Source organism: Centroberyx gerrardi, chromosome 9 (genome assembly GCF_048128805.1).
Source record: "Centroberyx gerrardi isolate f3 chromosome 9, fCenGer3.hap1.cur.20231027, whole genome shotgun sequence".
In the NCBI taxonomy this organism is placed as follows: Eukaryota; Metazoa; Chordata; class Actinopteri; order Beryciformes; family Berycidae; genus Centroberyx; species Centroberyx gerrardi.
Window position 1 is genome coordinate 19,967,500 of NC_136005.1, and position 15,133 is coordinate 19,982,632.

The following is a 15,133-nucleotide window of genomic DNA, read 5'->3' on the forward strand; positions in this document are numbered from 1 at the left end:
GTGTGTAAACACCAGTAGCAGTGGCTGATTGGTTTATGGTTTGTCAGGGTTGTATGGTAATGACATAGCACCCTCAACAACCACTGTTGCACTCACTTTTTCTAGCGTGTCTATCCTCTGCTTCAGCAGTCTGTTCTCTGTTCGCAGCCTCTGCAAAACAAGGATGCGCAAAGTCATGTAAAACAGAATACATCCAAATATAGATGCTGGAGAGTTCTCTGCTGTTGTTCACACTTTAAACACCCGTTTGTCTGCACGTACCTTAATCTCCACCTGTTCCTCCATCTCTTTAGTTTTGATTGTAGTGTATTCCTTTTCTAACCTGAAAAACATTTCACAAAGCATCAGTGAAGATGCTTTGAACCACAACATCCATGTCGCTCACCTACCGCTGGCATTCTTGCTGGGGTGGAAGCTCAACTATTTATCATAACAGAAAAAAATGCAAATTTAGCAGCAATGAAACAACAAAGATTCACAAGAATGGACCATGCTGATTAACTTTATAAACCTTAAGAGGTTGCAGTGACGTGGGCGAATTTCAGAGTGTCTCAGGTAAAATAAATAAATTGGCGGTGGTGGAATGACAGTTCTACTCACTTCTTCATCTTCTTTGCGTTGTATTTGACTTGATAAGCAGCCTGGATGACCTTGTCTGGTCCGCTGTCCAGCTGGTGTGGGATGACCTTCTGAAAGTGCTGGAGTAGAGCAAGAAAACCGAGACAAGATGAGAGACAGACACCCATAAACAAGTTAATTTAAAAAAAAAAACCTATGCGCCCTGATGCTGTAGTCAGGTGTTTTTCTGACCTCAATGCACTACTTCAAAAGTCAGTATGTGCAGAGGTGCAAGTTGGGAGCGCACATGTATCAATCAACCGGGGCTGTGGGACTTTCCCTTGAGGGGGAATTAGAATGAACTTGCAAGCTTTTCACAAGAAATCTGAGCTGCGTGAATGACAAGTTAAGTGGAGGTTATGCCTGTGTACCTGTAACATTCCCTCCATGTCAAGCTGTATGAGTTCTGTTTGGTTCATCTGGAGGATGGCCAGTCCCACACGGAAAACAATCTCCAGACCCTGTCGAAAGAGATCACCAGTAATCACTTGGGAGTAATCGGTTACACTTCTGTGATGCTCAATGTGCTGTGAAATGTGTTTTACAGTGCAATTACGGGAACAAATTTTGTGACCCCTACGTGACTGTTTGGACCAGACAGGTCCTAAATATAGTCATAAGAAAACTCATTCATTACAATTAAATGTGGACTTATTTAATGCTTCTTTTTGCCAACAGGTGGCGCTAATGGATAATATTTACTTGACATAGATAACATCATCTCTGTATTTTATCTGAAGGCATTCTTAGAACAGTTAGGGGAATTCTAACCTTCAATCTTTCCTTAAGGTTTTTTTTTTTAAGGTTTTGTTATGCAAGTGGACACACTACGCAGGGATGCAAGTGTCATCGTTCAATCTCTCCTTAAAGTTTTTTTTTCTTTTTTTTGTCAAGCAGGCATATTTACATTTTAGGCATTTAGCTGAGGCTCTTGTCCAGACACTCATATAGTGTCTGGACAGGTGTCCTAGATGACCAATATTACAAATAAGCAACAGTAAAAACAGAGACGGAGCCCTGACAGTATTCCCTCCATAGAACAAACATGTAGCCAAAGAGTCAAATGCAAGGTAAAGAAATAGAATAAGAGCTAAGGAGCGACAGAAGATTTTCATCAATTAGAGTGAGCAGAAACAGAATATCATTCAAAGAGAGGTGTGATAGTTCTTGAGCAAAGCCACGGCAACCAAGCATGTGTCTCCCTTCAACTGACCTCACACATGAAGATATCGAAGATCCTTGTAGCGACAGGCAGAGGGAAGGAGGTGAGGAAGATGGTGAGGAACCAGGAGGAGGCGTACATGGAGGTATGAAAGCTCTGGGCCTGGAAATGCATATGCAGCTCCGGGAGATGCTCCTGTGAGACAAAAATCATAGAAATTCACCTCATTCTACTCCAAAATCCCTCTCTGAAGTGTTTTACTTGCTAGTACGAGGTTCCTACCTGGATCATACACTCAAACTGGTACATGCAGAGTCCCAGCTCAGCCATACTGGGTTTAAACAGCTCTCGTAATCTGTAGTCTTGCATCAACTTCACAAACACACAGAAAGCCTCCTCTTCTGGCATCTACGAAGAAGAAACAGGATGATACCAAAGCCCCAATCTTTCTCAGTCAGCTGTACAAACAGGCAAACATGCCAAACAATTTGCTGGCAGCTGATAAAAAAGGTATTTGTCTGTGTTTGTGTCTGTGCGTATGTGTGTGTTGAAGGCAAAGATGGGTTTATTACCTGCATGAGCAGTAGTCCTACAATGAATGCACTTCCTTGACAATAGCCGACCTCCCGGTCCACCAGAGAATAGGCCTGAGGCAACGGGGAGTGGCTTTGGATGAGTCTCAGTGATGGTCACAGGAGCATAGCTGAGTTCAGATTATATACTGCAGAGCTAAGGGCCTCTGGGGCCAAGTTGTAACTGCTGAGTCAACACTTTTCATCCTGGATTCAAACAGTGTAGCACTCCACTCTGTGTCTGCGTCTATGCAATCTGTACTCTGAAACTACTATTACACCGAAAACCCTCTCTCATTTCTCTCTCTCTAGCATTTTTGTTATCTGTACTCATGACTGGCAAGAACAGCAATGAGCTGTTGAAGATTATCTGGACACAAAGGGGCTTTTGTGAAGTGAATGCAGACTCACCTTCATGACATTGAAGAGGACTTCCTGGCCCAAGCTGTCTTTCTCCTTAAAGAATTCATGTTCAGGATAAGTGCGCGCTATGTCCCTACGAATCAGCTTCTCGCAGGGTGAAGTCATCTTCAGGAGTTCTGAGTATTGATCTTTGATGGGCATATTTTGGGCATTGCACAACAGCTGCCACACTATCGCCCGGAAGTGGTGAGGAATCCCTTTTCTGACAAGATCCTGTGGGATAAGAAGAGATACATTCTTTAAATGTAATAAATCTAATCAAAATTTTAATAGACATTTACAAAAGATGAAAATTAACATTTGGTGACATTCACCAAATTAATTTATTCATTCAAAACAGACTAGCCTCCTGTGAGAATAAAACAGACACTTGAGTTGCTTACAACAGGATACAGCCATGTGTCTGTGCGCATAATAATAATAAATGTCCACTGCTAAATATAATCTTGTCAGCGAGGCACTCTGCAGTGTGACATGTTTTTCTCACATATTGCTGCTGATACAACTCGATTAAGCCATTTCCTCTGCTGAGAGGGAACACTGGCCTTTCCAGCTGTGCCGGGAGTGTCTGGGTCATGTGTGTGTTTGTGTGCCTGTGTGTGAGCGAGCATAATGTGCATCTGGTCAATCCAGGGTGCATCTGGAGCAGAGGTCCACCCACACAGGCTTTCAGCGGGAGACCTCTCTCCCTCTCACCGAGGTTAGACAAGACAAGCCAGGCCTTGTGCTGGAACAATGCACCGTCTCATATCTCGTCTGAGTCTGAACGAAAGCTGCACTCCGCTGTGTCACACCGCTCATTCAATCACCCTCGTTTTCCTGTCACACTAAAAAAAAATTCACCCTCGGATACTCTTACACTGTTCTATATCATGAATCTGTGATGTCCAATGCATTCCAGGAGTTATTTTGTAATGAAGTGTTATAATTTACTCTTTTGGAGTCCCCATTTTCCTTCAACCTGCCTTGTCTACTTCTACGTCAGTTAGCGATTGCCTACAGTTCACAGAGTGACTTTCCACAACCTCAGCGGGCGTGAACTTGTTGCATTCAGTTGTGGGTTATAAGGGTTTATAGGACCGTGCGTGATTGTTGAACGTTGGTGCAAAATGGTGAGTCTAGAAAGAAGCCTTTACTCTTTGATTCTGAGGGACTGACACCAAAACCTGATTACATTTTCTGCGACTAAACTCCATTGTAGAGGAGCTGGAAATATCTCAATGTGACATTGTGTCATCTACGTTTGTCCACTTATCTGTGGGAAAAAGAAAAATACACCACCATACAACAAAGTGGGCATGCGATGTACATCACCAGTAGCTGTTTTTTAAATGTTTAAGTGTTTTAAGGTGGATTTTCCATTTAAGCATCATGTAAGACATCTAGAGCATCACCTCCACTTAATAACGCACTAGAGTGTAAACTTCTCTGCTTTTACAGCATAATCACTCAGTTACATTAAAAAGAGATTTCTCTTCCAGGGCACTGTATTGGAAAGTGGGTCCCAAGGGAACATGAAGTATTGAAAACATGAATTCATCAACAGCATGTTAAAGAGAGAAGAGTTTTGCTGACAATGACAGAAAAGTCAAGGTTCCTCCTTTCCTTTCTGTGTAAGCCAAGGGGAAGAGAATGTCAATTTGCTACACATTTGGAAGAGGCATCTGAAATTACATAATACCACACCCAGACGTGGACACCACTGTTCACTGGTCGTTTACTACACTTCCCCATTTACACATACACAAGTATGCACTTTTGAGCACTTCACATTCTCCACTGTGCATGTGCACGTGTAATCAGACTGCCACTGACACTGATTGAGAATAGGGTTATTATCACAAACCCTCAGAGAGTTACTGTAGCAACAGGCAACCTAAATTTAGTTTCAAATGCCAAGAACTAAAATAACATGTTCAAGGACAACACTACAGGGTCACTTAGGGACAAAGATAGCCCTGGGAATTACCTCTGGACCAAGCAAACACTCAAATAGATAGGGCCATTATGAAGTTCGGCCAAAGCTTGATACAAATGCCTGTGACACAACTGTGCACTATAAGAAAGACCATGCACAGTTTAACTTAACTTTCAGCCCGGGAACAAAATTAGAGCTTTAGTCTCTTTCTTTGGGACGCAGGTTTATGGAAACATACTATTATTCCTGTCAAATAGGGAATTACCAAAAATGCAGATATCAATTATTTTGGATTCCAAAAATCAATTAATTAAATTACAGTATTAATTAAAATACAGTATTTGCAGTTACTAAGTGCCACACCTGCCTCAACCTAACCTTTGTCAGCCAGGTCAAATGTGTTTCAGTAAGCTCTTAATGCACTCTAAGCAGGTCTGCCCCAGACTCTGCTGTCACTCCAGGCAGTTAGTCATGTGTACTAGCCTCACCTTAAGCTGCTTCTCCTTCTTCTTGCGCACCTCCTCCCATTCGTTGACGATGCGTCCCCAGAGGATCCACGAGTCTTCCTCCAGGTGGGAGAGGTTGGAGGAGGCGGAGGAGCTAGACACCAGGGAGGAGCCACTGTTGCGCCTGGAGCCATTTACGGAGCGCAGGGACTTACTGTCCGTCTCCAGCAGCCTGCAGGCATTAATGTGATAGACACAATGAGATAACTCGAACATTTCTTAATTTATATTTTATTGTTTTAATTACAGCACAAACTTGCCACCCGACTAAAATTTTCAAGATAAGGGCAGCAGGGTGGCTAGAGGGCCCCGATTCACGCCCCCATCTCAGCAAGCATCCTCCCTGGAAAACTGTCTTTGAGCAAGACACTGAATGCCTACCAGGTGCTGTTCTGTAGCCGACTTTTTCCCCTTAAGGGATCAATCAAGTATCACATTATTAACATTATCATTAGATAGCTGTGGAGAATGTTGATAAAGGATTTTCACCCTGATCTTCTAAGATTTTGTGTAATGGCTTAAAGAGATAGTTCAGGTTTTCAAGAAGCTCTTAAATACATTTTTTCAGAAATATGGTTTTGTAGCCAATTGACCTCCACTATCTGTTTCCGAGACCTCAAACAACAAAAAACTGGTGCAAGTGCTTTTTGGATGGACTGACATAACTCTCACATCGTGATAAATCAGAGAGGCTTTAGGTACCATCCCTTTAATTATGACTAGTTCATAATCCTGATTTTACCAAAGTTGGCCCCAATTAGGAAATCCACTCAAAAAACATTAGAGGATATTAGAGGATATGATTCATGACAATAATCCTACACAACAAACACTTAAATCACGCCTTAAGCCTTAATAAGCCTTCCACCGATGTGGAAACCAAATGTTATGCTCACTACTGGAGAAGTAACACCTATGTAAAAGGTTTGTGTGGGTGCTGTGAAAGCAGTGTAGGCTTACAGTGAATAAATGCTTCAGGCAAGCAGCCCGATGACTGAAGCTGAACATTAATCCAAACAGCGTTGACACCAAAGCCACCCACATTTCTAGTGCAGTGCTAAAAATGGAAAAGCTTGTTTAAAAAGCCACTTTCTAGTGATGTATTGCAGCTTTACGACAGTGAAGTAACCCAATGCATCACTCTGACTGACTAGAGCAAAACATAGAATACAGTGCCATGGATTGAGCCCCAGCCTCCCTAAAAGTCAAATATAGCTACAGCAGGTCGATCAGAGTTCAGTCTGCTCTTAAATAGTCACTTTTTAAGTCACTTTTCTCAATCAAATCAGCTTCCAGCTGCCATCTGGAGTTGCTTTAAAACCACTATAGTAAGACAACTGTTTTTTTAAATGATGTTGATGTTCTTGACCACATGACACAAGTCTAAATATCCCCACATGACTCAAAAAGTGCCCAGATACATTAAAACTACTACATGTAGAATATTATCTCAATATGTCATTCTCAAATTAATTTTGATAGCTCAATATAATGGCTGTAGAAAAATGAGACCATCACCTCAGAAAATTGGTTTATGTGTTGCTTTCTGTATTTATTCTATGTCTCCTGGTACGATTCTCCTTCTCTAGTTAGCTAGTGTTAGCTTGTAAGCTAGCATTAACGTTTCCCATTAGCAGCAGCAATCAGCTTGTGAATAGGAAGATTTTAGCTATGTCCTGAACATGAGCCCCAAAAAATCTGCTCACTCAAATTCCCACACTAGCAAACTAGTTAATGGCTAGTTTGTTAGTGCGGGAACAAAGTTAATGGCTCAATGCTGACGTTAGAAACAATACACTGAGACATGGACTGAAAGACTTTTTGCATCAGGTTACTGGTAGTTCGGGGTGCTGCTGGTGGAAAGTGGTGGAAAGTGCTCAGTCAACTTTGTGACAGCGATGTAAAACAGTTCCACTAAGGGATTCAAGGGGTCGCCAAAATCATTCAATTTCTACTAAAATCCTCTTTGTTGCCGTTTTTTTATTTTTTTATTTCACAGTAACTGCAGGCCTGTTATAAATAAACAATAAATCCACTGGAGATCAGTAAAAGAATTCCTGACTCTGTGAGGTCTGTTCTCATTAATTGTTTTCATCCGTTATCAGCATCAGGCCTAGAAGTGGGTTAATGGGGATAAAAGCTCAAGCAATGTGTGTCTGTTTTCAGCAGGCTAACCCTGCGCTGTATCACTCTACCAGCTCGTCACTGAAGTTGTTGACAGGGTGACCTGATCAAGGATCAGCACAGAGAGAAGAAGCTGTGACTCCCAACCTGTGTAGGACGGAGGAGCTCATGACAGGCACACAAAGGCTCAGACACCTGATCTCGGAAAAAAGCCGGGGCCTCTCCACTGGAGCCGGTGACGTCACTGAGAGCGCTCCCAGAATGGCTAGGGTTACAGCCAAATTTGGGTCGTGCGGGAGGGAACGAAATACATGTCCAGCAAGCCCAGCCTGCAAGGGCTTTTTCACTTGCATTCAGCATTACAGAAAGCTAAGGAGTGAATACTATGAGCATGATGTAGACTAGTGTTTAGGAGGAATTGCCAATTTTTTCATGCATTTCAGTTAGCCCACTTCAGATGGACGTACACACAGCAGCACCAGCCTGCGCTGCACATGAACCTGACTTTATTTAACCTACGAAGCCTAGTGTCCGCTCTGCTAATAATTCACCAGTAGTCAAACACTAGTCCTAGGCTTTATTAAGACGACAAAATAGGAAAAAACTATAAAGAAATAAGGTCTAGGTGAACACTAGGCCTATTTGCAATAATAAAGATAAATAGCTCAACAAAGTTATGAGTTGTGACAGATCCAAACAGAGCCAAACAAGTGTTAGGGCTACATTCTCACCGTGTTACAAGTGCGTGACCGTTACAATGTCTTCGATTTGCAAAACCATTATAATAGCAGAGCAAGCCAGAAATACTATTAGGAATAGATGTGCACCTTCTTACCAAGAGAAACTCATGATGTACTCCTCATGTCTTGGTTTTCTAGAAAGTCTGGAGCGGTGGCATGTCTGACATACAGATTACAGTAGTGAATGCGGGACTCCCTTGTCTCTCTCACGCTATTCAAATGACTGCTCTTGTCTCTTATCTGGTCTGTAGGGTACAAAGGCCTCACCAAACACACACAAACACTTGGTGAGCAAGTGTGGGATCCATCGCAGTATCTGTAACACATACAGGAATACCAAAGTCCTCCCACTGCCATTGTGCAGCCTACATGTTGTTGCACCTCTCTTGTAAACACTTTGATAATAAAACAATTATACTTATGTTTTCGGTAAGTATTAGCTTGTTGCTACATTGTGAATGGGACTTAGAAAGAAGAGACTGCATTGTCAGTCATTGGGAAAGTGTGGCAGCAGAGAAATGTGCCTGGTGAAAGGGCCCAGCTGTAGCCCTACTTGTTGGGGTGGAGGCAGGGGTCAAAGGGCAGGTGACCTATGAGCCTCTCAAGCCCACGCCTTCTGTTCACCCTCGGCAGACGGGAGTCTACTCAGAGCTCCTTAAATGACATTAAGGAGAAAATGAAAGATTTCCCTGGTCAGCTTTGATCTTCCCATATGAAGTGGATGCATTACCATCCGTGTTACTCTGCACCCTGGAGCAGCATACCAGTGGCTCTTGTGGGCCTACAGATGAGTCATTGACCTCTGGAGTGAACAGCTTCATTAGACAGAGCCTCTGCTGTCCTCTTCACTGGAGGTAACACTGTGATACAATCCCCCATCTCTGAGCCATGTGCCTGGTTTCCATGCCAACGCTGAGAGTGCACTAGCCATGGGTGAGAGCCACAGCAGGGGAAGAATTCACAGAGTTGGGGATAGAGAAGGGGGTGTTGCATCATCCTCTAACAGTGCTTCAGCTGATGTGAACAGTGAGCACCACAGGGACAGCACACTGTTAGATTTCAATCTGCAACAGACTCTGACTGTGCACTGTGCGGCTATTAGATTACTCGATCAATATTGTGATTTACCCACCTACAGTAAGACAATAGAGTTGCATGAAAACACTAAATCAAACATTAATAGCTCTACAAATAGGCATGCTGTGATCTGGATTTTTGGAACCGATACTACTGCCAATTTCACGCAAGCAGAATCGTCTGATAAAATTTATGTAGCAATGTGGATTCACAAAACTTTTAAACTGCAACAAGTTCTACAGTACGGCTCAGTAACGAGTAGGTGCGGAAACTGCACTGTGCTTTACATAGTTACTGCCTGGGCCTGCTAGATGACAAAACAACAGCATCACAATAAGCAGTTTTTCTGAATAAAATTGTGACATTCTGTGATGAAATATGGAGATTATATGCTGACTGATGTCAGGTATATCATTTCCTTCTCTGCCAGCAAGCCCTCATCTTCAAAACTCATTTGGATATGAAAAGATCATCAGATTATGGAAGTGGTGTGAAAAATCACAGAAAAGGTTTAGTTCAAGGTATATTTTCACAGTAATACATACAATATGCCTCTTAACTTTTATATCCACCACAATGCTTCAAACTCCTGCTTGAAGAATCACTTTGCCAAACTTGAATTTTCCATGTACACTCCACTGTTAGACTAACGTTGAGGCTGACACTGACCATGCATGTGATTGCTTCCTAAATGTGAGCTGACCAATGAAATGTTCATTGCGATGAGGGTCAAAATGAGCAGGTCAGTGTGGGTCGGAGTACTTGTACCATAACGCCCCCATCTGCTGACAACATGTAGATGTGTATGAAAAAACGTACTGGCAAGTGAGTTCCCTTTATGGTAGTGCTAACCTGCTAACCAGCACGCAGCCGCAAACCTCACACAAAACCCACAGTAGCCACTACCCAGAATGCCACAGAGGATAGACTTGTCAAAGCCACCACTTTTTCCACATGTAGAGAAATTTGACTCACATTTGTTAATGTTATTAACAGTACTAGGATCGGCTCTTGTGTAGTTAACGTGTTTTATACTTTGCACAGACCTTGCCTCTGAATGAAGCCAAGCTACCTTGTAGGCCTAACCCAAAAATCAAACAGACTGTTAAGTTCACAAGAAGAACAAGATGCTGCAGAGACAGCTTCTGTGTTTACCTGTTCTGTTCCTCAAGCTTGGCGAGCAGCTCCACGTCATCAGGACTCAGCTGGGCAGGCGAGGACGGCGAGAGGGCCGGCGAGGAAAGAGACGTAGAGGACGAGGTAGCAGTGGTCTGCAGGGACGTGGGCGTGGCCACTTGGCTAGCCATCTGACTGACCGTGTGCGACACCGAGTTCTTCACCCATGAGAGAGTAGAACTCAGCTTACCTGCAACCTTGTCTGTCGCCACCTGCATAGAGGATGGAGAAGAAGCACAACTGAGCATCTAATGTGAATGCAGACAATGTCAAAAACACAGCAATCATCTTTAGCAACAGGCCTTAGTAAACACTAAGGCATGATCTAGGGTGAATTTTAGGCTTACTTCTTAAATGTCAATTATTTGAAGCTGACATGCTCAAAATACATACATCAAACACACATCACTGGCATGAACAGTCCGCATTGCTATATTTCAAATTAACATATAATGTTCTTTGTTTCTGTAAAGCACTTTGTAACAAACCTGTTTGAGTGCTGTATAAATAAATTCAACTTGACATCATCAAAATAGAAAACTGCCATGGCTGTAGTTTTATACCTAAACCTTTCTTTAAGCCCCCAATTGCACAAAACTCATTTTCTGCCATCCTTATCTTGCAGTTAATTGAACATCATTAGCCTATATCCCGCCACCCTTTTAGGGCGACATTATCATTTTTGTTTTGCAAGGAGCACTTAAGGGTATTTACTTTCCATAAATGCTAAGGAAGCCATGATAGTCCCTCAAGTGATTGTGTAGTCACACAATTGCTGGTAATATCCTGACATAATATTCCAAGAAAAGGATGTTTTTGTATACAGAGTTATTCCAGCTAATTAGCCAGATAACTCATCTGATGCACCAAGCTAACATTGGCTGTCTTAGCTGGCCAGTTGTTAGCCACTAGCCAAAGAATATAAAGAAAGAAAATTAATCAGCATCACTTGATTTACTATGAAGTGAATTTATAGTTTATTGCAGTGCTTGACAGTCTGAAGGAATTGTATAATAATCAATCATTGTGGTAATTAGAGATTAAGTTGTATGAAATTTACATAAACTATAACAACTATAAACCCTTGGCTAAGGACACCATTTGGGAGGCTTAATGCAATGTTCATAAACAAATCCCTAAGGTAAGGAAAATAAAATATTTAAAACAGACAAGGTAGAAACTTGTATTGTATACAACCGAGCACAGAAATATCATGGCAATCACCAACCACCGCTATGAAAATGACTGCACAGTGACAACTAACAGGGCGTGTTTCAACCCTGACATGTTTTTAATCTGAGCGTTACAATTCAGATAATTAGACAGAAAAGCTGACATGGTGTCAAGAGACAGGATGCCCACTACATAAAATGGATTTCTTTCATTTCCAAAAAAATCTAGCCAAAGTTGCAATACACTGGATATAGAATAAACCATTCTTGAAGCTCTGTCACCAATACCATTTGAGTGAATAGGCAGAGACAAAACAATCCTTATGGTAACAGCATTATGAAAAACTGAATGTCGAGTATCCTTTATAAATTCCTACCTGCTATTCCAAAGTATCCGAAATCAATGCCTTTTGGCTACTAGCATATTCCACGAGGAAATCCAATATGTATTCAGCAAGAGAGAAACACAAAAATAAAGAATATATTAAATTTAAATGTCAGTAACACATTCTTTTCTAAAGGTAATCTTTTGTTCTGAGCCTTTGACCAATTTGAAGACACACTGCCTTGTAGTCATATGCTGATCATGTCAGCAAGGGTCAAAGTGCTCTACCTAAGATAGGCGTTCTTTCAGTATACTGCTCAAATCAGTGTGTAGCAGGAACTGCAGCTCTGTACTCAGCAGGTAACTCAATCTGGAATTCACCTCACAGCGGATTCTGAGGAAAATAAAATTAGTCTTGTCATCAGGCTTAAGCGTGTGCACAACAAGCCTTAGCTTTCACCTCAACAGGAAATCTGGATACTGCCACCGAGCAGGAAACAAATCATTAGCAACCATCTTGCCCTGTCAAAAATTATGAGTCATTTCTCTGTAAATATCTATAGAAGAATAAAGACATAAAGGAGAGAGAGAGAAAGACAAAGGGAGATGGGAGGAAAGGTTGTGGTACAATGTGGTAACAGGAATGTGCTTCAGTACAGTGCTGTTAGACAGAAAAGGAGTTGACTTCCTTGCACCCACCCACACACACACACACACACACACACACACACACACACACACACACACACACACACACACACACGCACACACGCACACACGCACACACGCACACACACACAGTTTACTATTACAATGCAACATGTTTCTACATTTGATGAGACAAACTTGGAAGACAGAGATTCCACAAAACTATACTCCAGTGAGTGTTGGGAAAGTTTCTTCCAAAAAGTCACATTATCCTGGACACTACCTTTCAAATCAATGTTATTAATTTTATTATAGTATATCTATCTATTTCTGTGGAGACAAGACTACTGAAATATTTTGTGACTTTTGAGCCATTTTATCAACTTGTCACTGAAACAACTCTTGCCTAAACTTGCTGAAGGAGGTAATATTTTCATTTCATTTGAAATTTACTAGCATTTAATGCAATTTTTGAAAATTTAAATGAATATTGAGAATTTTTATTAAAGAATTAAAGCGCATTAAAGAACCCTAGAAATAATCTTTAATTGAATTATTATTCTTTAAAATAAAGAAATGCAATAGTTAAGATGGATATTTGTAATAGGATTAAATTTGTCCTCTGTCTGACTAGCCGCAGGAGACCATTTTAATCTCAAATCCACACAGCAGCATCAGGTTGAAACTAGTCTCTTTGGGGCGATACACTGGAAAATGCTGTACAACCTAATAAATGCGAGAGCAGAACAATTTGTAGACAAAAAAGATGATGCCACAAGAACAGAGAAAGGCTTCGAAGGAGCAGAATCAGATGATGACTGACACGTTGAAATGGACGTTCTCAAGAAATATCTGATGGTGAACAGTCACTGACAAACTGAAAATGATTGAAATAAATATTTTACAGTTATAGCTCAAAATCTCTTGTACCTTTATATTATCTCTGTAATTTTATGATCTGTCCTCTATTAATTTGATGAAACACAGATGCAGATATTAAGATGTTTTTGACCGTGTAAAAGCTTTATTAAAACTTTTTGTTTGGTATAGCCTATATTCCCTTTTTTTTATTGTCATTACTTTGCCAAGTTTCCAAACTTAATGTAACTTTAAATTCCTGAAGGTTTGCCACCTTTCTTTAGCCAAGAAACCATGTTGCTCATTCATCAGTTTTATGATATAGAGCACACGTTTCAATTTCCCCTCAATTTAGTCAGAGTAATGTGTAATGTGTGTGTTTCCACAAGGGAAAACATGATTCAGCATTTTCAATAACAGGAAATGGGTTACAGCACACATTGAGTTAGGAACTTCGTATTAAAAATATTATAGTGCAGTGCAAACCTAACCAAATGTAAAGAAGTTATGAGTTGTAAAATTTCTGTTAGGTTAAACATCCTAATCGAAGGATCTCTAGTTATTACCTGTCCAATCACTGTGCCAAGTCTATTCTGGATTGGACAGAAACAGGAAGTTGGCTCTCCAAACTGCCACTGTTTTCACTACTACACCCTATTCCTGAGCTGTCAGAGGGTCAGGCATGTTTTCTGACTTCGGTACAACTACATGACATTAGAGCTAAACTTACAGATCCTACTGGGTGGGAAGGCTAAGTCAACAAAGACGCTAAGCTCAGCCTGTAGATTTAAAATGTAAAGAACAAATGAGTAAAACATGTTATGGAAACAAAGATATAACAAAGATATCTATTTATGGAAGAAATGAAATGAAAAAGAAAAATCTTTTTGCAAATTCACCAAATTTCAATGACATTTCACAGCTCATTTTCTCAGTTGGTATGCAAGGAGTTACAAAGAAGACAGTGACAGCAGAAGTGGCTTTACACCTGGTCTAGACTAGACCCTTGAACGTGTGCGCTCACAACCAATCAGTAAATCTGAGAATGCAGCTTGGCATTTAACCACCCAGAGTATCACTGACACAAATGACAAGATTTTACATTAAGAATAGGCCTATCCTTCACAGAACCAGACTGCGCAATTTTTCTGTGCACTGCAGTCTCTAACCGACAAACATTTTTGTTGATCAGCACATTTTTTCTACTTTCAGCTCCCACTGGTTCAATAGCAAAGTAGAACACACAGATAATTAATCCACTCAATTACTTCATTTTACAAAAAGCTGACAGAGTCGCACTGTAGACTATAGCTTCAGTCCTCCAAAACAAGCACTCAAACAACAATCAAGCATGAAGCCCACCTTAAACAGGCAATTTAAATGGTTAATCAATGTCTTCTCCCATATCTTAGTATAATCTCTTTGTATTGCTGACTGGAGTTATACTGACACAGTTTACTCAGTTCAAACCATTCAAAAGGAAAATGAGATGAGTGGAGAATAGATGGTGAAAAATTAAAAATTGCTAAGTTAACAAGTTCAGTCATAATAGCACAGTGGATAAATATAACTGAGATAGTACACTGAAAACAGTAGCCTATATCTAGTCTTCCTAAAAGACATATTACCTGATTTATGGATAACTTGATTAACTCACAAATTATTACAATTCTGAAAGAATGTCAAAAATTTGTGACCTATTTTGTGCAAAAAGGTTAAATTATGATATTTTATCTGAGAAAATAACCAAAACTGTCTATCCTGAATTGAAAATGGTAATCCCTAATTTGTATCTTACCATGAACGTTTCTATG

The 15,133-nt window shown here is 40.8% G+C and overlaps 1 protein-coding gene across 5 annotated transcripts in view; it reads right to left on the bottom strand.

Annotated features, from left to right (window-relative positions):
• The window catches only part of evi5b (ecotropic viral integration site 5b), a 37,831-nt gene that overhangs the window by 18,236 nt on the left and 4,462 nt on the right, over positions 1–15,133 (bottom strand). For 4 of the 5 annotated variants that reach the window (XM_071926201.2, XM_071926204.2, XM_071926203.2 and 1 more), the window contains exons 2-11: positions 10,296–10,528; positions 5,182–5,371; positions 2,764–2,988; positions 2,353–2,427; positions 2,063–2,188; positions 1,832–1,975; positions 990–1,079; positions 601–698; positions 262–322; positions 97–150 (exon numbers count right to left, since the gene is read on the bottom strand). In XM_071926201.2, the coding sequence (XP_071782302.1) occupies positions 97–150; positions 262–322; positions 601–698; positions 990–1,079; positions 1,832–1,975; positions 2,063–2,188; positions 2,353–2,427; positions 2,764–2,988; positions 5,182–5,371; positions 10,296–10,447 (1,215 nt within the window). In that variant the 5' untranslated portion in view covers positions 10,448–10,528. Of the gene's footprint in view, positions 1–96; positions 151–261; positions 323–600; positions 699–989; positions 1,080–1,831; positions 1,976–2,062; positions 2,189–2,352; positions 2,428–2,763; positions 2,989–5,181; positions 5,372–10,295; positions 10,535–15,133 lie in introns of those variants that run through there. The other variant, XM_071926199.2, reaches the window with a different exon arrangement.